We start from the raw sequence: 25,175 nt of genomic DNA, 5'->3' as shown, positions 1-25,175 counted from the left end.
GTGCGACCTTTGTAGTGCAAAATAGCAGTAGGCTGCATCTAATTCTATTAGTACTTGAAAATCCGTGCCACAACATAAGGTACACCTTTTAGGTTATGAGCCTATCCTAACAATGCGTGCTGTTTCCTTTGTTGTAGCAGTGGCTACACTTCAAAATGACTTAATCGCTGTAAAGAATTTTGCAATGCCCTGTGGTTATGAAAGGTGCTATGTAATGCTAACTCCTGCCAATGCGAGATGACCACCAGCAGTGCTTCTGCACATATACAATTGTTGGCGCATGCGCAGAATCCAATGACATAATTGGCAAGAGATGCAAATCCATCTTCAAACGGTGATTGCTTTTTGACCGTCTTAATTTTTAATAGTGAATTTTATTTTATTGCCTATGTATCCCCAAAATGATTTATACCACAAAAGAACGCAATCAGGTGGGCCATCACTTTGAACTAGTTGGGGGTGAGGATGAATGGACAGAATAGGTCGCATTTGCCACTTGCTCTTTCCAGCCCTGTCTGTGAGGGCCAGTGATGGCCACGCATGCGCCTTGCTGCACCTTGCGTGGTCGCCATCTTTTTTATTTAAAAAATCATTTTATTGAAGACATTTTTACATATTTACAAACAAATGAAATACAAGCCCCAACCACCATACCAGGTCACAAAACCACCCATTCACCTGCCTACCATCCTGACACCCGCCCCTTTTTCTCCAATCTTTCATCCACCGCAACCTCCTCCCTGACGACTTAATCCTCCTTCAAGAAATTCTGCAATAGTCGCTCACCTATACCTCGGCAGCTCTTGAGTCCCGGCAGCACAACAAAATTTGTCTGCAGGCTATCAGGACGCAAAGGCCAAAACATCGGCCACTCTCCCCACCTGTACCCCCAAATCCTCTGATACTCCAAATATTTCCACCGTGGAGCTATGTCTGCTCCCAAAAAGCGCTTCCAGAATCCCCTCAACTTCAGGTAAGCCCAGAACATATGAACAATGTTGGCCGGCCCCCCCGCACACTGTCCACATCTATTCTCCACTCCCGAGAAGAACCGACTCATCCTTGACACCGTCATGTGGGCCCTGTGCAGCACCTTAAACTGAATGAATGAGGTTTAGCCTCGCACACGACGAGGTCGCAATCACCTTCCATAAGGCTTCCCGCCACACTGTAGCCCCCAACGCCCTCCCAGCTCCTCCTCCCAATTGCGCCTAACCTCCTCGGGGGCTCTCTCCCTCTTCAACTAGCCATACATGTCCGCCACTTTGCGCTCTCCAATTTTATCCTCGGATAGAAGCTTATCCTGCAGCACGGGGTGGCAGTATCAGAAACGATGGCACCTCCTCCTTAACAAAGTTCCTAGCCAGTAGATACCTGAATCCGTTCCCCTTTGGTAACTGATACATCCCCTCTAGCCCCTCCAGGTCTGCGAACCTTTCCCCAACGAATAAATCCCTGAAACATTCTATTCCTACCTGCTGCCACCCCCGGAATTCCGCGTCCGGTCCCACCGGTGCAAACCTGTGATTGTCACAGATCGGTGCTCACATGCCTTCCAAACCAAAGTGCTGTCTACACTGGTTCCAGACCTTCAGTGCTGATACCACACCAGGCTTGTGGAGTACCTAACTGGCGAGAGCGGAAGGGGTGCCAAGGACAGTGCCCTCAAACTGGTCCCCTTGCAGGAGGCCGCCTCCATCCACCCCAAAATCGACCGCTCCTCCACCACCTGCTTCCTAACCATAGCAATGTTTGCTGCCTAGTAGCACCCACGGGGTCTTCCCCACCCACACAAACCTCCAAAATCATACCGGTCACCTTCCTAAAAAAGAACTTGGGGACACAAATCGGGAGGTTCTGGAGCAGAACAAGAACTTTGGCAGCACCATCATCATCAGTATCTGTACCCGACCTGCCAATGGCAATGGCAACACATCCCATCCAAGTCCTCCTTCACTCCCATCACCAGTCGCCCCAAATTCAACTTGTGCAGTTGGGCCCAACTCCACACTACCTGTATCCCAGGTAGCGAAAACCTGCCTCCAACAATCAAAATGGCAGTTCCCCAGCCGCCTCTCCTGCTCCCATTCATTGATTGGAAACACCTCATTTTTCCCCATTTTCAACTTGTACCCTGAAAAGTGGCTGAACGCCAACGACTCAATCACTATGGCAAAGAACAGCAGGGAGAGCAGACACCCCTGCCTTGTCCTCCAGTGCAACCCAAGATAACCTGAGCTGACCAGATTTGTTCGAACACTTGCCTTAGGCGTTTTATACAACAGGTGAAACCCATGTCCAAACCCAAACCTACCCAACACCTCAAACAAATACTCCCATTTGACTCAGTCGAACGCCTTCTCCGTGTCCATTGTCACCGCCACTTCTAACCTCCTGCCCCACCAAGGGCTTCATAATTCATAATATTGAGCAATCTCCGAACATTCGCCAACAACTGCCGCCTGCTCGTGAATCCAGCCTGGTCCTCTTCTATCATTCCCACGGTCCCATATCTGCATCACCAACACCTTTGCATCTGCATTCAGCCGCGAGATCGGACAATATAACCCCCACACTGCTCCGGGTCCTTATCCTTCTTTAGGATAAGCGAAATCGAGGCCTGAGACAGTGTGGGAGTGCTCCCCCCTCACCCTCGACTCATTAAACATCTCCACCACCAACAGGGGCCGCAGCTCCATCCCAAACTTTCTATAAGACATGACTGGGAACCCGTCTGGGCCCAGGGCCTTTCCCACCTGCATCGACCCCACACAGCCCATAACCTTCCTCATCCTGATTGGGGCCCCCAGTCCCTCCACCTTCACCTCCTTAATCCTCGGGAACTCCAACCCATCTAGAAATCATCTCATCCCTTCATCCCCTGTTGGGGGCTCCAACATATACAGACCCTGATAGGCGTCCCCTCCAGCTTCCCACTCACCATCACAAACCCCCCCCCCGGATCAATCACAGCATTGCCCACTTCGAAAGCCACCCTTTTGTTAATCAGCACCGCCACCCCTCTTGTCTTCATAGTAAGCCCCGAGTGGAACACCTGGCTCACCCAGCCCTTCCTCAGCCTCGTCTGGTACCCCAACTTCAAGTACGTCTCCTGCAAAAACACAGCGTCGGCCTTCGAACTCCTTAACTGAGCGAAAAAGTGCAACCTTTTGACCGGGGCATTTACATCCTGGACGTTCCATGTAATCAACCGATATTCGGACTGTGCTTTGTGCCTCTGCAATGTTGTTTTTTTTAAATAAGAGTGCCTAATTCTTTTTTTCCAATTAGGGGCAATTTATTGTGTCCACAAGGACAGTGACTTGGGGCGGGGATCTAACCCGGGGCCGGGATCTAACCCAGGTCCTCGGTGCCGTGTGGTAGCAATGCTAACCATTGTGCCACCATGCCATCCTTACAATGTTGCTTTTTAATCCTGCATCCGCGATTAATTCTAAACTCCATAGGTCTGATTATGTGGAGAAGCATTTGCTTTCTTTGCTCTGTGTCTTTCTTTAACATGATTGCCCAGGATCTCTATGGGGGGGTGTGGGGAAAGGAAATCTACATTCTGCCACACTAGCATGATAAGTTGGAACACCCATGGGATGTCATTTAAAGAGCTGTGGGGCTATTTTCTGAATAATTTCCAAGATTTTCTATTTTATAATTGGCTTTAAGTTTGCACTATAGGTAAATATTTGGAAAAGCCACATTGTGGATTGGTCAAACATTAGTATGTGCCAATGTTTATTGTTCTTTTGGAAATAGCTTTACAACCTGAAGTTAAACAAATACGTTGTTAGAGATATGAGAAACGGATACCGGATTTGGGTTTGAGTTGCTACATGAATGACAGATGTTTTAAATTAGCTTTGAATCAAGAGTAGGTATGAACCTTCCAATTAAGTTGGGCTTATTTTTCATAGAGGAACTGGTGAGAGGTGTGGATTCAAGCAAATGGTTATAGATGATTCATATATTAGGTGTGCTTACATCTAAATGGATGTTATTCCCAAAAGTGGTTGCTTGCATCTAAAATCCCTTTAAGATTCATCTTTTCAGATCTTATTGGTTGAAGATGCTCATTGTTTCTATTGAGTGATGACCCAGACAAATATTAAAAAAGCATCTCATTAGTGCAAAACCTGCTGCAGATTATGAACTCTGACCCAGTATATTTTAGGGAAATCATGGGAGAAATCTTGTAACTATCCCACTCTTAGTCACTGGACTTCAGGAGTGAGCATTAAGATTAATAACATTTTGTAAGGTGAGCTGACCATGGACAGTTGGCTGCACCACCTTTTTGAAAGCTTTCAAATTGCAATATTTTAGATCCATTTAATAAAACATTTACAAGTTCTTTTTAAGTAGAAAAAGCAGTTCCTGTGGCATATGAGATGGAAATTTGACTTGGTAATGAGGAATATGGTTATCTTAGCTGAGCCATTCCAATTTCAAAAGACTAAGTTTTGAAATTTGTGCAAAATTCCAACCTACTTAATCATCTGAACTCCCCTGCGAGTTTCTTTTTGTTGAAAACTCTCTTTTCTTTTTTTCAGCACTGTGCAGCACCGTGAGATGGTGAATCCAGCCAGTATGAAACAAGCCTTGATAGCCTCTGCACGCAGATTGCCTGGGGTCAATATGTTCGAACAAGGTCATGGCAAACTGGATCTGTTGAAAGCATATCAAATTCTCAAAATCTATAAGCCTCAAGCCAGGTAAGTACTGAAGTGAATTTGGATAATGTACCTTTTTTGTCCCTTCCTGTTTTTCTCGATTTGTGCGTTACAAGTAGCGATTCTTAAGGCCCTATCTTGAATAAGTTAATTATTCCATCTGAGTATTGTGGGCTAACTTGACTTTAATGGCTGAGATTGATGTAGTCACATGAATGCCATCTCAACCCTTCCTCTAAGCCCTTGACTGCCTCTGTGCTGCAAAACTACTTGGCTGACGTGAAGGCTTGGATAAGTCATAATACTGTTTTCAGCCTCTTCTGCAAACTCTGCACCCTTGTTTGGTGCCTTCCATCTCCACAGCCACTGTATTAGGCCAAACCACTCCACTCCATCACTGGCATTCCATTTCACCCAGGACTGAGCTTTAAAACTTTAATTCATAGTTATGACTGCTGACATCTGTCTCTGACCCTGTACTATTGAAAGCCTAGGCCATGCCTTTGTCTCCTCTAGATTTAATAATAATATTCTACTTGCTGACTTCCTATCCTCCATTGACTCCAACTTTTGCTATATATATTCTGTTCCATACCAAGCCCATAAGACACAGGCGCAGAATTAGGCCATTCAGCCCATCGAGTCTGCTCTGTCATTCAATCATGGCTGATATGTTCTTTTCCTAATGTCCTAAATGTGTCCTGCCATTTAAAGAGCAATTTCATTTCCAAGTTGTATGCAAATAGAGGTTTCGAAGACTATTTGGTAAAATGAAAATTCAATTCAGTGCCTCCCTTGTCTGCTTCTCTGTAAATGCAACATAATGGCTTCTTTCAATGCTTCAGGGTTTGTCACTGAACTGGATCCTGAGGCAGAGTCAGATAGTATCATTACCGCTTCCCTGACTGAGAACAGCTCAGTTTGGGGATTGAACCTCATATTGGCCTTATTTATGTGGCTCAACTCCTCAATTAAGTTTACTAACTATGAGATTGTTGATCATGCATAATAAATCTTGAAGGGGCCAATTGTGTGCACATACCAATGTAGTTTGCTAAATAAATACATTTTGAATGCATTTGTAATAAGGAGACTTGGAAATTTCTCAGATGGTATACTGCATTGAAGGCATCCAGAGTTTCTAGACAGCTTCTCCCACTTTTTCAGATAGAGTACTCTTCCAACAATTGAATGAAAAATATCTCCTCATCTCCCTTTAGATCTTTTGCCAATAATTTTTAATCTGACCATAATTATGGACCTACGTTCAAAAGGGAATAATCTTTGTTCTCACCTTTAAACCTCTATTAGGTGACCTTTTAACTCTTGTCCGATGTCTTACAACTTCTGTGTCCAAACTTTTACAACTCCTGTGTCACCACAGAAGTGTCTCATTCCTGATTAATATCCTAATGCACCTCTTCCATACACCCTTGAATACCTTTCATTTTTCCTGAAGTGTGCTGCTCCAGCTAAGATCTAACCAGTGATTTATGAAGTTCTAGTGTGATCTTTTTGATTTTATACTCAATTCCTCTGCTTATGAATCCAAGTAACCCATTGGTATTTTTAACCACCTTTATTAACTTGCCCTACACTTTTCAACAATTGGTATATATGGAAACTAAAGTAGGTCTCCACTTTCAATATTGTGACATTTAAGCGTACAGTTTTTCCACATATTCCTTTCAAAGTATATCACTTTACACTCCTTTGTATAAATTTCATCAGACAGCATGACCTACCTGTTTCATCATTCTGTCTGTGGTACCTTGATGCCTGTAAGTCGCTACTTTGCCAAATGTCTTACCAGCTGCAAACTTTATAGTTTTGTTCCCCACACTAAGACATCCATGAAACTTGGGAAACATTAAAAAAAAAAAATTTAGAGTACCCAATTCAATTTTCCAATTAAGGGGCAATTTAGCGTGGCCAATCCACCTCGCCCGCACATAAGAACATAAGAACTAGGAGCAGGAGTAGGCCTCTGGCCCCTCGAGCCTGCTCCACCATTCAATGAGATCATGGCTGATCTTTTGTGGACTCAGCTCCACTTTCCAGCCCAAACACCATAACCCTTAATCCCTTTATTCTTCAAAAAACTATCTATCTTTATCTTAAAAACATTTAATGAAGGAGCCTCTACTGCTTCACTGGGCAAGGAATTCCATAGATTCACAACCCTTTGGGTGAAGAAGTTTCTCCTAAACTCAATCCTAAATCTACTTCCCCTTATTTTGAGGCTATGCCCCCTAGTTCTGCTTTCACCCGCCAGTGGAAACAACCTGCCTGCATCTATCCTATCTATTCCCTTCATAATCTTATATGTTTCTATAAGATCCCCCCTCATCCTTCTAAATTCCAACGAGTACAGTCCCAGTCTACTCAACCTCTCCTCGTAATCCAACCCCTTCAGCTCTGGGATTAACCTAGTGAATTTCCTCTGCACACCCTCCAGTGCCAGTACGTCCTTTCTCAAGTAAGGAGACCAAAACTGAACACAATACTCCAGGTGTGGCCTCACTAACACCTTATACAATTACAGCATAACCTCCCTAGTCTTAAACTCCATCCCTCTAGCAATGAAGGACAAAATTCCATTTGCCTTCTTAATCACCTGTTGCACCTGAAAACCAACTTTTTGTGACTCATGCACTAGCACACCCAGGTCTCTCTGCACAGCAGCATGTTTTAATATTTTATCATTTAAATAATAATCCCTTTTGCTGTTATTCCTACCAAAATGGATAACCTCACATTTGTCAACATTGTATTCCATCTGCCAAACCCTAGCCCATTCACTTAGCCTATCCAAATCCCTCTGCAGACTTCCAGTATCCTCTGCACTTTTTGCTTTACCACTTATCTTAGTGTCGTCTGCAAACTTGGACACATTGCCCTTGGTCCCCAACTCCAAATCATCTATGTAAATTGTGAACAGTTGTGGGCCCAACACTGATCCCTGAGGGACACCACTAGCTACTGATTGCCAACCAGAGAAACACCCATTAATCCCCACTCTTCGCTTTCTATTAATTAACCAATCCTCTATCCATGCTACTACTTTCCCCTTAATGCCATGCATCTTTATCTTATGCAACAACCTTTTGTATGGCACCTTGTCAAAGGCTTTCTGGAAATCCAGATATACCACATCCATTGGCTCCCCGTTATCTACCGCACTGTTAATGTCCTCAAAAAATTCCACTAAATTAGTTAGGCACGACCTGCCCTTTAAGAACCCATGCTGCGTCTGTCCAATGGGACAGTTTCCATCCAGATGCCTCGCTATTTCTTCCTTGATAGATTCCAGCATCTTCCCTACTACCGAAGTTAAGCTCACTGGCCTATAATTACCCGCTTTCTGCCTACCTCCTTTTTTATTTTATTTTTTTAAATATGTTTTATTGAAATTTTTTTCCCAAACAACAATTTTTCCCCTCTTACAAAGCAAACGCAACAATAACAATACTGAAATTTTTAACAATACACAAGTAACAAAACCCCTTTATCTTTGACCTAAACTAAACTAACCCCCCCCCTTCCCCCTGGGTTGCTGCTGCTGGTCATCTGTTTTCCCTCTAACGTTCCCCTAGGTAGTCGAGAAATGGCTGCCACCGCCTGGTGAACCCTTGAGCCGATCCTCTCAGGGCAAACCTTATCTGCTCCAGTTTAATGAACCCCGCCATATCATTTACCCAGGCCTCCAGTCCGGGGGGTTTCGCCTCCTTCCACATGAGTAGGATCCTGCGCCGGGCTACTAGGGACGCAAAGGCCACAACGTCGGCCTCTTTCGCCTCCTGCACTCCCGGCTCTTCCGCAACTCCAAATAGAGCTAACCCCCAGCCTGGTTTGACCCGGGCCTTCACCACCCGCGAAATCACTCCCGTCACTCCCTTCCAATACCCTTACCGTGCCGGACACGCCCAAAACATGCGTGGTTTGCCCGGCTCCCGCCACACCTCCCACATTTGTCCTCCACTCCAAAAAACCTGCTCAATCTTGCTCCCGTTATGTGTGCTCTATGTAGCACCTTAAATTGAATCAGGCTAAGCCTGGCGCACGAGGAAGAGGAATTTACCCTGCTTAGGGCATCAGCCCACATACCCTCCTCTATCTCCTCCCCTAGTTCTTCCCACTTTCCTTTTAGTTCGCCCACCGACTCCTCCCCCTCTTCCCTCATCTCTCGGTAAATCTCTGACACCTTGCCCTCTCCGACCCACACCCCTGAAAGCACCCTGTCCTGTATCCCCTGTGTCGGGAGCAACGGAAATTCCCTCACCTGTTGTCTAGTAGCCTACCTCCTTTTTTAAACAGTGGTGTCACGTTTGCTAATTTCCAATCCGCCGGGACCACCCCAGAGTCTAGTGAATTTTGGTAAATTATCACTAGTGCATTTGCAATTTCCCTAGCCATCTCTTTTAGCACTCTGGGATGCATTCCATCAGGTCCAGGAGACTTGTCTACCTTTAGCCCCATTAGCTTGCCATCACTACCTCCTTGGTGATAACAATCCTCTCAAGGTCTTCACCTGTCACAGCCTCATTTCCATCAGTCACTGGCATGTTATTTGTGTCTTCCACTGTGAAGACCGACCCAAAAAACCTGTTCAGTTCCTCAGCCATTTCCTCATCTCCCATTATTACATCTCCCTTCTCATCCTCTAAAGGACCAATATTTACCTTAGCCACTCTTTTTTGTTTTATGTATTTGTAGAAACTTTTACTATCTGTTTTTATATTCTGAGCAAGTTTACTCTCATAATCTATCTTACTCTTCTTTATAGCTTTTTTAGTAGCTTTCTGTTGCCCCCTATAGATTTCCCAGTCCTTTAGTCTCCCACTAATCTTTGCTACTTTGTATGTTTTTTCCTTCAATTTGATACTCTCCCTTATTTCCTTAGATATCCACGGTCGATTTTCCCTCTTTTTACCGTCCTTCCTTTATGTTGGTATAAACCTTTGCTGAGCACTGTGAAAAATCACTTGGAAGGTTCTCCACTGTTCCTCAACTGTTTCACCATAAAGTCTTTGCTCCCAGTCTACCTTAGCTAGTTCTTCTCTCATCCCGTTGTAATCTCCTTTGTTTAAGCACAAAACACTAGTGCTTGATTTTACCTTCTCACCCTCCATCTGTATTTTAAATTCCACCATATTGTGATCGCTCCTTCCGAGAGGATCCCTAACTATGAGATCCTGAATCAATCCTGTCTCATTACACAGGACCAGATCTAGGACCGCTTGTTCCCTCGTACGTTCCATTACATACTGTTCTAGGAAACTATCGCGGATACATTCTATAAACTCCTCCTCAAGGCTGCCTTGACCGACCTGGTTAAACCAATCAACATGTAGATTAGAATCCCCCATGATAACTGCTGTACCATTTCTACATGCATCTGTTATTTCTTTATTTATTGCCTGCCCCACCATATTGTTACTATTTGGTGGCCTATAGATTACTCCTATCAGTGACTTTTTCGCCTTACTATTCCTGATTTCCACCCAAATGGATTCAACCTTATCCTCCATAGCACCGATGTCATCCCTTACTGTTGCCCGGACGTCATCCTTAAATAACAGAGCTACACCACCTCCCTTACCATCCACTCTGTCCTTCCGAAAAGTTTGATACCCTCGGATATTGAACTCCCAGTCGTGACCATCCTTTAACCATGTTTCAGTAATGGCCACTAAATCATAGTCATTCACGATGATTTGCGCCATCAACTCATTTACCTTATTCCGAATACTACGAGCATTCAGGTAAAGTACACTTATGTTGGCTTTTTTACCTCTGTTCTTAATCTTAACACCTCGATCAGTAACCTCTCCTAAGTTATATTTCCTCTTAACCTTTCTCCTAATTTTCCTTGTCGTCGAACCCATATATTCCTGTAACAACCTGCCACGTCGCTTACCATTAATGTTTTCACTTCCCGTTTTATTTCTTTTATTTCTTTTAGTATTTCTGTTCCTATTCACTGAGCTCCCCTCAGTCACTGTACCCTTATTGATTTTTGATTTTTGACTATGGCTTCTCTGCCTTACACTTTACCCCTTACTGCCTTTTATTTCTGTCCCCATCTTTGGGGGCGAAACCCACGCAAACACGGGGAGAATGTGAAAACTCCACACGGACAGTGACCCAGAGCCGGGATTGAACCTGGGACCTCGGTGCCATGAGGCAGCAGGGCTAACCCACTGCGCCACCATGCTGCCCGAAACCTGGGAAACATGATGGACTTTTAAGGAATACCACTGCAAACATCCTCCATCACCACCCTCTGCTTCTTGTTACTGAGCCAATTTTGTATCAGACCACCACTTTCCCCTTGATTCCTTGGGCTTCCATCTTAAATAAATCTCCCTCTTGGAACTTTGTCGAATGCCTTCCAAAATTCCTGTCCATTACTTGTGCTACTCCATTACCTCGATTTATCTTTTCTGCTGTCCTTGCTGGCTCTCTTTGATTAAACCATTCTTTTCCAAAAGAAAATTTATTTCATAGTATTAGATAATTCGTACAGTGCAGAATAAGGCCATTTGGCCCATCGAATATGCACCGACCCTCTGAAAGTGCCCCGCCTAACCTGATCATCCATGGACAATAGCGTCAATTTATCATGGCCAGTCCACCTAACCTGCACATTTTTGGACTGTGGGAGGAAACCAAAACACCGGGAGGAAACCCACGCAGACACGGGGTGAGTGCAAACTCCACACTGGCAGTGACTCAAGACTGGAATTGAACCCGGGTCCCTGGCGCTGTGAGGCAGCAGTGCTAACCATTGTGCCATCTTGCTACCTGGGTTTCCAATAACGTCCCACTACTGATGTTAGGCTGACTGGCCTGTAGTTTTCTGGTTTATCCCAATTTAATTTCTTGAAAATTGGCATAACATTAGCTATCCTCCAGTCCTTAGCACTACTTTCTGTATTTAATAAGGGTTGAAAGATTGTTACCAGTGCCTTTACTAACTTTACTACTTCAACCTAAGGTGCATTCTATCTGAATCAGCTGACTTATCAACTTGAAATGTTAATCTTTTTAGTGTGTATATTCCCTATTACTATTCTGACCATATATTTTTCCCTTTTTTTACTTTTTACCTTCTGATCATCTGAATATATTCACCTCTACATAATGATTTCATTTCATGATTTCCTTTTGGGCCCTGAATGGGCCCCAACTTTTCCCCGAGCTAACTACTTACATTTCTTAGGTTTTGGGGTTCAATTTAATGTTGCAGCTAATCATTTCTCTATACTTCACTTAGTCTTTCTCCCACCTATCCAGTATAAAAATTTTCAATTCCTTCCTTTACTCCCTAATTTTCCTGGTTATTGACGGAAACTTGCTCCTGACATTTGTCAACCTCCTTTTTCCTGTTCTATTTTAACTTTAGTTTCCATTTTCATCCATGGCTCTTGGCTTTGAATTCTCTATCCTTTATCATAACAGATAGAGTTAGCTCTTCTCTGCAAGATGACCAAAAGCTTAACCAGTCTTAGTGGAGTTTCTTAAAGGTGGAAAACAGAGCAGAGATGGTTAGGAAGGGAATTTGAGGTTGGAGCCCATGCAGATAAAGGCACAGCCATCATTGGTGGAGGTTTTCTTTTTGGGAGCGTTCAAGGCCAAAATTGGAGGAGCACAGATATTCCGGGGGTTGGAGGGATGGAGCAGATCAGTAAGAGAGAGGGCGGGGTGAAGCCATGGAAGGATTTGAAAACCAGCAAGAGAATTAAAGTCAAGGCATTGCTTAACCAAAAGTCATTGTGGCCAGCAAGCACAGGGGTGATGGTTGAATGGGACTCTGTGTGTTAGGACATGGGCAGTAAGGTTTTGGGTGAGCTCCGGTTTGCATGGTGTTGAAATGGATGGGAAGCTCACTCGGGAGTATGTGGGAAGTGTTGAGTTATGCTTCTTCATGTGGCATAAGCTGCTTCGTTGATGTATACTCTGACAAAAGCAGGTTCAGACTTGGAGATGGGTTTAACACATTTATTGAACAGTTAACAATTCACCTACTTGAGTTAGACTCTCCTGTTAATCTTGCTATAGTAACGCAGTCTAACTAACAAGTCTGCTCTCAGCCATGCGGTGGGTGTGATGCTTCCCTTCTGCCTCTGTGTCGCCTGTGGAAAGAGAAGGAGCATGTGTGCCCTGTCCTTTTATATGGATAGCCCCTTGTGGTAGCATCACCTCTGGGTGTCTTGACTGCCCATTGGTTGAGTCCTATTCTATGTGTTCATTAGCTGTATGTCTGCATGTCATGATGTCTCTGGTGCTCCCTCTAGTGTTTACTCAGTCCTAGTGTATCTACATTAACCCCTTGTGTATTTACAGTGATGCATATCACCACATCCCCCCTTTTTCGTGTTACATATTGTCTGTACAGTGTTAAAGAAAATTGAACAAAATAGGTAGATAAGTGATGACATGTACAAATCATGATGACAGTGATTATTACACAATACCAAATAATATGTATGAGTCCAAAGTTCATGAATTAATATGGTCGAGTGGCATTCTTGTTTTGTTATTGAAGTGTCTATGTTGATGTTGTCAGTTCCTTGTGACCGCCGTCAGTGTCCCCAGTGCTGAAGGAACCAAGAAGTCATCAGGCGGTGTGCAAATGGTCAAATCACTTCGTTGTCTGATTTGGACTCTTTTTTTATTCTATGCTTGTGGTAGCGATGCAGTATGTCATCTGCCTTGAAAGCTGGTTTGTTTGTTCGTAATGGAGCAAACTCATCTGCCTTGAATCGGTGAGATTTGCTGTCATGCCATGGTATGGCTGTACTCTTGCCAGTGTTAGGAGCTGTGCTGTTACATTGTCCTGCATTTGCAGAGTTGTACCATGTCGTACCAGTCGTTGTTCCAGTGTTGTTGGTTTTGTTATGTTTGTTGTTGACGTTGGTGCCTTTGGTACGCTTCTTGCTGTTGTCTTTGTTGTTGTTTTCGTAGGTTTTGTTGTTGTGTTTGTTGCGCTCAGTGACCACACCGAGTGGAGAAGTCGAGTCCTTCACAAAGCTACTTGTGTCAGTGTCCTTTGTGGCATCTGCTGTTTCATTGAGCGTGCCGTCTCTGATTGCTCGGCACTCCCCGCCTGGAGTCATGTCCGGTTCACTAGAATCACCTTTGGCTTGTCGATGCTCCCCGTCTGGAGTCCTTTCTGGTGCACCTGAATCAACTTTGGTTTCTTGACACTTCCCATCCGGAGTCATTGCAGTTTCACTTGAATCGTCTGAGGTGGCACTTGAATCATCTGAGGTGTCTTGATGCTCCCCGTCCGGAGTCAAAATGTTCAGGAATGCATTTTCTTGTGGAGAGGCTCGAGTGGATGAGGTTTGAATTAACGTGGTGTCACTGGAGTCACTAGTAACCTCACTTTGATCGTCGAGTGCCTCTGTACATACTAGCTGAGATCTGTCAGACCGCTGAGATGTCGCACATCTTGTATTGGAATTGTGAAGCCTTTGTCACTTGACGCACATACAGTGGGTAGACCTGCAGTGTCTTCTTGTCGGTTAGATGAGCTGTGTAGACTGTCAGAGTCTTCTTCTGGTGGCTCAAATAATCTGGGTAGACTCCGCACGGGAGGGTTTAAACTAGTATGGCAGGGGGGTGGGCACGGGAGCAATAGGTCAGAAGGTGAGAGCATTGAGGGAGAACTAGGGAATAGGGACAGTGTGGTTCTGAGGCAGAGCAGACTGGGAGAAGTTGCTGAACACAGCGGGTCTGGTGGCCTGAAGTGCATATGTTTTAATGCAAGGAGCATTACGGGTAAGGCAGATGAACTTAGAGCTTGGATTACTACTTGGAACTATGATGTTGTTGCCATTACAGAGACCTGGTTGAGGGAAGGGCAGGATTGGCAGCTAAACGTTCCAGGATTTAGATGTTTCAGGCGGGATAGAGGGGGATGTAAAAGGGGAGGTGGAGTTGCGCTACTTGTTCGGGAGAATATCACAGCTATACTGCGAGAGGACACCTCAGAGGGCAGTGAGGCTATATGGGTAGAGATCAGGAATAAGAAGGGTGCAGTCACAATGTTGGGGGTATACTACAGGCCTCCCAACAGCCAGCGGGAGATAGAGGAGCAGATAGGTAGACAGATTTTGGAAAAGAGTAAAAACAACAGGGTTGTGGTGATGGGAGACTTCAACTTCCCCAATATTGACTGGGACTCACTTAGTGCCAGGGGCTTAGACGGGGCGGAGTTTGTAAGGAGCATCCAGGAGGGCTTCTTAAAACAATATGTAAACAGTCCAACTAGGGAAGGGGCGGTACTGGACCTGGTATTGGGGAATGAGCCCGGCCAGGTGGTAGATGTTTCAGTAGGGGAGCATTTCGGTAACAGTGACCACAATTCAGTAAGTTTTAAAGTACTGGTGGACAAGGATAAGAGTGGTCCGAGGATGAATGTGCTAAATTGGGGGAAGGCTAATTATAACAATATTAGGCGGGAACTGAAGAACATAGATTGGGGGCGGATGTTTGAGGGCAAATCAACATCTGACATGTGGGAGGCTTTCAAGTGTCAGTTGAAAGGAATACAGGACCGGCATGTTCCTGTGAGGAAGAAAGATAAATACGGCAATTTTCGGGAACCTTGGATGACGAGTGAAATTGTAGGCCTCGTCAAAAAGAAAAAGGAGGCATTTGTCAGGGCTAAAAGGCTGGGAACAGACGAAGCCTGTGTGGCATATAAGGAAAGTAGGAAGGAACTTAAGCAAGGAGTCAGGAGGGCTAGAAGGGGTCACGAAAAGTCATTAGCAAATAGGGTTAAGGAAAATCCCAAGGCTTTTTACACGTACATAAAAAGCAAGAGGGTAGCCAGGGAAAGGGTTGGCCCACTGAAGGATAGGCAAGGGAATCTATGTGTGGAGCCAGAGGAAATGGGCGAGGTACTAAATGAATACTTTGCATCAGTATTCACCAAAGAGAAGGAATTGGTAGATGTTGAGTCTGGAGAAGGGTGTGTAAATAGCCTGGGTCACATTGTGATCCAAAAAGACGAGGTGTTGGGTGTCTTAAAAAATATTAAGGTAGATAAGTCCCCAGGGCCTGATGGGATCTACCCCAGAATACTGAAGGAGGCTGGAGAGGAAATTGCTGAGGCCTTGACAGAAATCTTTGGATCCTCGCTGTCTTCAGGGGATGTCCCGGAGGACTGGAGAATAGCCAATGTTGTTCCTCTGTTTAAGAAGGGTGGCAGGGATAATCCCGGGAACTACAGGCCGGTGAGCCTTACTTCAGTGGTAGGGAAATTATTGGAGAGAATTCTTAGAGACAGGATCTACTCCCATTTGGAAGCAATGGACGTATTAGTGAGAGGCAGCACGGTTTTGTGAAGGGGAGGTCGTGTCTCACTAACTTGATAGAGAGTTTTTCGAGGAGGTCACTAAGATGATTGATGCAGGTAGGGCAGTAGATGTTGTCTATATGGACTTCAGTAAGGCCTTTGACAAGGTCCCTCATGGTAGACTAGTACAAAAGGTGAAGTCACACGGGATCAGGGGTGAACTGGCAAGGTGGATACAGAACTGGCTAGGCCATAGAAGGCAGAGGGTAGCAATGGAGGGATGCTTTTCTAATTGGAGGGCTGTGACCAGTGGTGTTCCACAGGGATCAGTGCTGGGACCTTTGCTCTTTGTAGTATATATAAATGATTTGGAGGAAAATGTAACTGGTCTGATTAGTAAGTTTGCAGATGACACAAAGGTTGGTGGAATTGCGGATAGCGATGAGGACTGTCTGAGGATACAGCAGGATTTAGATTGTCTGGAGACTTGGGCGGAGAGATGGCAGATGGAGTTTAATCCGGACAAATGTGAGGTAATGCATTTTGGAAGGTCTAATGCAGGTAGGGAATATACAGTGAATGGTAGAACCCTCAAGAGTATTGAAAGTCAAAGAGATCTAGGAGTACAGGTCCACAGGTCATTGAAAGGGGCAACACAGGTGGAGAAGGTAGTCAAGAAGGCATACGGCATGCTTGCCTTCTTTGGCCGGGGCATTGAGTATAAGAATTGGCAAGTCATGTTGCAGCTGTATAGAACCTTAGTTAGGCCACACTTGGAGTATAGTGTTCAATTCTGGTCGCCACACTACCAGAAGGATGTGGAGGCTTTAGAGAGGGTGCAGAAGAGATTTACCAGAATGTTGCCTGGTATGGAGGGCATAAGCTATGAGGAGCGATTGAATAAACTCGGTTTGTTCTCACTGGAACGAAGGAGGTTGAGGGGAGACCTGATAGAGGTATACAAAATTATGAGGGGCATAGACAGAGTGGATAGTCAGAGGCTTTTCCCCAGGGTAGAGGGGTCAATTACTAGGGGGCATAGGTTTAAGGTGAGAGGGGCATGGTTTAGAGTAGATGTACGAGGCAAGTTTTTTACGCAGAGGGTAGTGGGTACCTGGAACTCGCTACCTGAGGAGGTAGTGGAAGCAGGGACGATAGGGACATTTAAGGGGCATCTTGACAAATGTATGAATAGGATGGGAATAGAAGGATACGGACCCAGGAAGTGTAGAAGATTGTAGTTTAGTCGGGCAGTATGGTCGGCGCGGGCTTGGAGGGCCGAAGGGCCTGTTCCTGTGCTGTACATTTCTTTGTTCTTTGTTCTTTGTTCTTTGTTCTTTGTCATAGTCTTTTTGTTGTTCACGTGAGCGTGATAGACTGTTTTAGTCGTCTTGCTGTGCACTTGAGTGTGGAAGACTTGCATCGTCTGCTGCTGTTTGCTCAGATAAAGTTGCGAGACCCTCATGGCCTTGATCATGCAAGGACTGCGCTCTGGAGTCTTGCTTTGCTTCCATCGTGGAGTCTGTCAAGCTCGCCGTGGAGGCTGGTATCGCTCTCTCTCTCTCTGGAGTCTGGCATTGTTCCCTGTGTGGAGTCATGCAGTGGTCTCACTGTGGAGTCGATCTGTGCGCTCTCAACGGAGCCGTGCAGTGGTCTCGCTGTGGAGTCTGTCATCGCTTTCTGTGCGGAGTCGGGATTCTTCGTGGTGCGTGGACCACTCTGTGTGGAGTCGGGGACTCTTTGTGGTGCGTGGACCACTCTCTGTGTGGAGCCGGGGACTCTTGGTGGTGTGTGGAGCACTGTTCGTGGTTCGTGGACCACTGGTTTGGCGTCAGGCCGCTCTCTGTGGGCTTGGACATCTCTATCTCTTGGCATCAGGCTGCTCTCTGTGGGCTTGTACCTTTCTCTGTCTCTTGGCATCAGGCCGCTCTCTGTGGGCTTGTACCGCTCTCTGTCTCTTGGCGTCAGGCCGTAGCAGAATCTTGTACTTCTGGGTTAGGATGTCATCTGTGCAGGGCTGAGGATCCTCAGATCTGAAGAACTCGTCCATGTCTGTGTCGGATTCTTCACTGTACAACACATCTCGTTGCGGTTCGGATTTGGTACTGAGGTCGCCACGTCCAATGATGAAATCAACGTCTGAGTCGTAGTCTTCAAGGACTGTATCACCTCTTTGGGCGGTGCTAACTGCTTGTTGCAGGGTTCTGCGGAGGTTACTTTCAGCTACTGGTCGAAGTTCAGACATTGTGCTGTCGTTCCAGGTGAAAGAATTGTGTTTTACTGCTTTAAATTTTTTTTTTCTTATTTTCGGGCATTTCCCCTTTAAGTGGGCATGGTCTGGGGCCTCTGACGTCATGACGCTAGTGATGTAGAGCGAAGGAATGGATTGCGCATGCGCAGATTGCTGTTCCTTTACTTTGCGCCGTTTTCGCAACTGCGCATGTGCGGCTTCTCGCGCATGCGCAGAACACCGTCCTGCCAATTTGCGTCTTTTGGGGAACTGCGCATATGCGGCTCCTTTCTCAAGCTGGCTGCCAATCAAAACTGCCGTTGTCTGCATTTGCAGGCCTACCTTCGCCTCTTGGTGAGTATTGGCGCCTCTTACCGTTCTCTCTTGTGTTTTCCTCGCAGTGTGTTTGAAACTTTTCCAGGACTGTCTGGAAGTCTCTCTTGTCTTGCTCTTTGGAGTACTTGAAGGTCTTGAAGATTTCTGCTGCACTTGCACCCGCAATGGTGAGCAGAAGCTTTATTTTCTCTGCATCTGCCACTCCATCTAGGTCGGACGCTACCAGGTAGATCTCAAATCTCTGCTTGAATGCACGCCAGTTTGCATTGAGATTGCCGTGGTACCTGAGCTGCTGTGGAACCCGAATCTCGAACAACTTGCCTGGGTGCTGTTGCTGGTAGTCACGGAACTTGAGTTGAACTATATGGATTCAACAGGCACTCCTGGAACCATGTTGTGTTGTGCTTCTTCATGTAGCATAAGCTGCTTCCTTGATGTATACTCTGACAAAGGAAGGTTCAGACTTGGAGATAGGTTTAACACATTTATTGAACAGTTAGCAATTCTCCTGCTTGAGTCCGACTCTCCTGCTAATCTTGCTATAGTAACTCAGTCTAACTAACCTGTCTGCTCTAAGCCATGCGGTGGGTGTGATGCTTCCGATCTGCCCCTGTGTCGCCTGTGGAAAGAGAGAGCATGTGTGCCCTGTCCTTTTATATGGGTAGCCCCTTGTGGTAGTGTCACCTCTGGGTGTCTTGACTGCCCATTGATCGCGTCCTATTCTTTGTGTTCATTAGCTGTATGTCTGCATGTCATGATGTCTCTGGTGCTCCCTCTAGTGTTTACTCAGTCCTAGTGTATCTACATTAACCCCTTGTGTATTTACAGTGATGAATATCACCACAGGAAGAGTCTAATCAAGTGATGTTTGAGGTGCATTCCAACAAACATTCAGAGTTTTGAACCATTACATTTCTTTGTGGTTTATTGCATAACTTTGATCACGTGAAGAATTCTCTTGCCTTTAGCTTAAATCTGAATCCCCTTCTGTATTCTTGCGATTATTTGTATATTTAATTAAATATTTCTGGTTTATCTTTCACATTCCTTGAACACCTCTGTAAAATCCCACCTTGGGCCTCTTCTTTCCAGCCAGTTTCCCTATTCCTTGTAACTCGGTCCTTAAGACAAAGTGATCACCTTTTGGCTGCCCAGTGTTTAAACATTTTTCTTGTGTCTTGGTTATCAGATGTGGATACACTCCTCAAGGTTCTGTTAAACCAGAGCACTGTGCAGATTTCAAGTACATAACAATAGTAGAATATAGCATTCTGTCGTCTCTGCTTCTCTACATATTTTGGAAGTGCTGAATGTCTGATCTGCCAAGACCCCCATGTATCTTTAGAGATTATTCATTAAGGCCTGGCCTTCTCAACCATGCTCCTCTCCTGAGGTGTGCTGATCCTCGGGTTAAATCACCACCAGACAAGCTCTTCCCCCTCAAAAGGAAAATTAGCCTATGGTTACCTGGGACTATGGCAACTAAATATCTTTAGATGTTGACATCATTTATAGATTGTGTGCATCATTTACTTTTCTTTCCTGTACACAGTACTTTATATTTTGCAAGTTTTGGGTCCTGTTTGAACTCCAATGTCTTAATTGTTTATTTGAAATTTTAACCATACAGCAACAGGAGACAGTCTGAAGTAACTCTGGAAACTTGAGTAATAAAATAATACTTAACGAAGTAGGACAGGATCTTCATGGGTGTACTATGGTTCTTGTTACCCAGTTCAGCTTGGGGCACGCAACGACACTCTGTCTATGGTCTCGTACTGTCACTTCTGTGGTCCTGTGGACAGCAGGCTCCGCAAATGTCTGTTTCAAACCTGGTGTGCCCTTTGGTTACTGAAAGCCAGAGCATGATCAATGATGTTACATTTAGATTGGCCTAAATGAGGCGAGGCTATTTTCTAATTGGTTGAAGGGGTGTGAGATCAATCTGAGATTGGCCCTCAAGTCATTATATTCCCTGATTTATCCCTGAAAATGCCAACTACTCATAGGACCATCTTTCTCATTATAATTTGTTTTGGTTACTTTAAAAGGATGTTTTATGTTTTGCTCGTTCAGTTGTTTAGGATAGAGGAATAATACTGTCATGCCCTTATGAATGAGACCTTGAGCTCATCGTCACAAATTTTGTTTAATTGGTACAATTCCTCATTAAATCAAACATCCATCAATTACTTTTTAGGAACCGCTTGCAAGGTGATGTTTTTATCTCTGTGGTTGGTGCCACTTGGGATGAGTTGCTTTACTTTTTTTCAAACAAAGAATAAGAGTGGTAAAGTTGCTTATAAGCTTAAACTGTGTAGACTTAACACAAGGTTACAAAATATTACAAAGTTGTACAATGTGTATAATATTTATGGGGAAAGCAATAACCAAATTCAAAATGTGAGGTTGTAAAGTTTGAGTAATAAAAGTCTAAAAGGATTATACAGTTACAAAATTAATCACCAGCTAGTTAAGTCCTATTGAGCCAAATATAATTGGTTTTCTTCTGAAACACTGTGAATTAAAACTAAATGTAGAACGCAGCTGTTGTTATTTCTCCCTCTCCACATAATAAATCTCTTCTAACCTTCCTGTGCTGATAACACCAGGTTTCGATGAGGGTTTAACAGTATGCGAGAATGTAAACTCATCTGATCACACTTAAGGCTACAAGTTCTCACAATGTGGCTCTGTGAAATGTAAATCAATACAAACCGGGCCCTTTTCAGTATTAATTCTGTGATTATTTATTAGTGTGTTACTTTAATCTGTCTAAATTCTCATCCTGCACATGGCAAGTGAAGCTAAGCAAAGTCACATGTTACTAAGATACTAAAGTCGTCCATTGGTTACAATTTAAACAGAATGATATTATTGGGTGAATTGATTAATATACTTTGTGACGTGGTGGCAACCATGGTGTAAGTGGCCGCACACAGTGACTCCGGATCGGAGGCAATGGCTTCGACACATTAAACCCGTTAATGCGTTACCTCCGACAGAAAAAGGGTACAGAAGTTGAAGAGGGTAGAGTTTTCCCCAGGATTGTCGGTAAAAAACCTGACCAAATAATTGGTGGGAACTCGAGGTGCAGCAACGATCGAGAAAACGGCGGAGAAGGGGAAGTGTCGGTGTCTGCAGGAAAGGCTCAAACAGCGAACTCCAGCAGCAGTGAAGTGACATGCAAGGGGCTGACCGAGGGTGCAGTAGCACTTCTGTGAGTGACAATAGACCGTGTGGATGTGCCTCGCGGCTTAAGGAGCGAAGCTGCGAGAGGTGAAGGCGGTATCTCCGATCAAAGCGACTGGATCGTATCCCTGCAGGCAGAAGTGGGAACCCTGGGGGACTTGGTGTAAATCGCTGGAGGTGAAGGTTGATGAGCACAAAAACGAGTCCAGACCGAATCGTGGGACTGCCAGAGGTTGTGGAGGGGACGAGTGCCACAAAATACCTGACTAAGATGCTGGCCGGGCTGGTGGAGCTGGGAGTGCTGGATAAGGCCCCAGAGGTGGGTAGGGCACGCAGGTCCTTAAGGCAAAGGCCGAGAGTGGGGGAGCTGCCGGGGGTGGGGATTCTGCAGATGTACAAATTTCTGGAGAAGGAAAGGATTTTGCGATGGGTCTGGGAGAAGCAAGATTACGAATGGAAAGGGAACTGGGTTCGCATATACCAGGATGTTGGGACAGAACTGGCGAAGAGGCGTGCATGCTTCAACAAGGCCAAGGTGGTACTTCACCGAAAGAAAATTCGGCTCATGGTTTTATACCCAGCAAAATTGTGGGTCACTTTTGAAGGCCGGGAATATTACCTCAAAACACCAGAAGAGGCGAACAAATAAGAGACGGTAAGGTGGGGGGGGGGGGGGATCTGAGAGTTGGTGTAAAAGGAGGGAGCTGCTTGGTGGGTACAGTTGTTGTCTGTTGGAGGGTGGGGGTGTTCTTTTGATCTTGTTTGTTGTCGATTGATGTGATAATGACACTAGTGTGTGTGTGTGTGTGGGGGGGTGGGGGGGGGGCGGGTGCAGGTGCTGGAGGTTGATGTCTCCATGGATTTTGGGTAGGTTTCGATTCGGACTGAAGTTGTGGCGTGGATGCGTTGCTTGTATACAGCCCCAGTGACATGTGTAGTCATGAATGCTATTTACGTTAGCGATTAAACCCGCGGCGATGGCCCTTAGGGGATCAGCGGAGTCGCAGGAGATTGTGAGGGGGAGCAGAGAACATCGGGTATTGCTATACGCAGACGATCTGTTGTTTGTATTGGATCTGCTGGAAAGTATGGGTAGGATCATGGGAATACAGGAAAGGTTTGGTGCCTTCTCAGGGTATAGGTTGAACATAGGGAAGAGTGAGATATTTCCAGTGAATGTGGAAGGGCTGAAGGTCAACTTAAAAGGTGCTACCATTTATGGTGGCTAGGAAAGGGTTTCGGTATTTCGGGATTCAGGTGACAAGGGAGTAGACTATGATGCACAAGTGGAATTTGGCAATTTTGGTGGAAGAGATTAATTGGGACCTTAAGAGATGGGACACACTGCATTTGACATTGGCAGGGAGGGTCCAGCCTGAGAGCCTTGGTGATGGCCCCTCTACCGTTTGCCCCGGGGAAGTACACAGAGCTCGGTGGTGCAATCGACAGTCAAGGTATGGAACCAACTGAGGAGGCACTTTAAATTGGAGGGATGTCGTTGTTGGCACCATTGTGCGGGAACCATGGGTTTAAGCCGGGGAAGATGGATTAGATGTATAGGAGGTGGATGGGGGTGGGGCAGAAGAAGGTGAGGGACCTGTACCTGGAAGGGCAGTTTGTGGGTTTGGATGAGCTATGGGAAAGATTCGAGCTGCCAAGGGGGAATAAGTTCAGGAATGCAGGTAAGGGACTTCATAAGAAAGGAGTGGGAGGGTGTTTCCCAAGTTACTCTGGAGCAATTGCTACTTCCAGACGAGGTTGGAACTGATAGGATTGGAGATGTATGTGGGGGGGCAAGAGATGAAGATATGAAGATAAAGTGGGAGACATGCCCGGGGGGGGGGGGGGGGGGGGGGGGGGCGGAAATAGATTGCAGTCTGTGAAGCAAGGCTATGCGTAAGGTGAATGTTGCTACTTCCTGCGTGCGGATGAGCCTGATCCAGTTTAAGACTGTACACATGATCCGAGCACGGATAAGTGTTGTTTCACGGGATGGTTGACGTATGTGAAAAGTGCAGGGTGAGGGCCGGCGAAGGGTGAATGTTGCTACTTCCTGGGTGCGGATGAGCCTGATCCAGTTTAAGACTGTGCACATGATCCGAGCATGGATAAGCGCGTTGTTTCACGGGATAGTTGACATATGCAAAAAGTGCAGGGTGAGGGCCGGCGAACCACGTGCACATGTTCCTTGGGGGGGGGGGGGGGGGGAGGGAAAGAGTGAGAAGCTGGCAAGGTATTGGGAAGTGGTGTTAGGGACATTACCAAAATTACTGGGGCAGAGGTTAGGCCAGAGCCAATGGTGGTACCGGAGCTGGTATCGGAATGAAGAGCCAACGTTATAGCTTTTGCTTCTCTAACTGCCTGATGGAGGATTTTGTTAAATTGGAGGGCGGACACGCCACCAGAAGTGGCAGCCTGACTGGGGGACTTGCATTATTTTCTACGATTGGGAAAAAAATCTAATTTGAGTTGAGGGTGTCGGAGGAGGCATTCGAGGCACTGGGGATTGTTCATGACAGTGTTTGAAGAATTGGTTGTCGTAGGGAAGGGGGAGGGAGGGTAAGGGGTAAAACAGGGAAAATTGGACAAATTGTAGGTTGTTGAATGTGTTTGTGTTGTATTTGTTACTGTTCTTGTTTATACATGTTTAGAATAAAATACATTAAAAAATATATATCAACTTTGTGTCACCTAAATCCAAAACTAATCATTAAATATCAATTTCCCTACAATTTGTTTCCATTATCTCACATCCTTGAATATCGGTTGATCGTGTGTAAAAGTCAACCCTGACGTTTGGCCACAAAATAGTTCATTTTTGATATACCTTGTGTGCAAAGAAAAGTACAGCACAGGAACAGGCCCTTCGGCCCTCCAAGCCTGCGCTGATCATGATGCCTGCCTAAACTAAGACCGTATGCACTTCCGGGATCTGTATCCCTCTTTTCCCCCCTCATTCATGTATTCGTCAAGATGCCTCTTAAATGTCACTATCGCATCTGCTTCCATCCCCTCCCCCGGCAGCACGTTCCAGTCACACGCCCTCTTGTGTTTTAAAAAAAAACATCTCTCTCATCTCATCTAAACTTTCCCCTTTGCACTTTAAACCTATGTAATTGACGTTTCCACCCTGTGGTAAAGCTTCCGACTATCCACTCTGTCCATGCCACTCATAATTTTGTAAACCTATTATTTATACAGTTCGATTTCCCCCCCCCCCCCCCCCTCCTCCTGACTTTTAGCCAAAAATTGACTTTCTTCCTCGAATCTTTTTGATTTTTGCTCTGAAAATTAAGTATTGCTGATTTCAAAGCCAGCCCTGGGTGCTGTGCCAAGTTTATGAAAAGAAACAATTCTTTACTGAACAGAATACCGAGATTTCACACCGCCTTCCACAAAACTTGATGAGAGGCTTCTCTTA

General features: G+C 45.3%; 1 protein-coding gene across 2 annotated transcripts in view; it reads left to right on the top strand.

The window, feature by feature from the left end:
• The window catches only part of mbtps1 (membrane-bound transcription factor peptidase, site 1), a 166,202-nt gene that overhangs the window by 73,611 nt on the left and 67,416 nt on the right, over positions 1 to 25,175 (top strand). For both annotated transcript variants that reach the window (XM_072518450.1, XM_072518449.1), the window contains exon 11: positions 4,566 to 4,727. In XM_072518450.1, coding sequence (XP_072374551.1) covers positions 4,566 to 4,727 — 162 coding nt within the window. The remainder of the gene's footprint in view (positions 1 to 4,565; positions 4,728 to 25,175) is intronic.

The sequence above is a fragment of the Scyliorhinus torazame genome, chromosome 10 (genome assembly GCF_047496885.1).
Source record: "Scyliorhinus torazame isolate Kashiwa2021f chromosome 10, sScyTor2.1, whole genome shotgun sequence".
Lineage (NCBI taxonomy): Eukaryota > Metazoa > Chordata > Chondrichthyes > Carcharhiniformes > Scyliorhinidae > Scyliorhinus > Scyliorhinus torazame.
The sequence above is the reverse complement of the archived record's forward strand: the minus strand, read 5'-3'. Positions and strand labels throughout refer to the sequence as shown.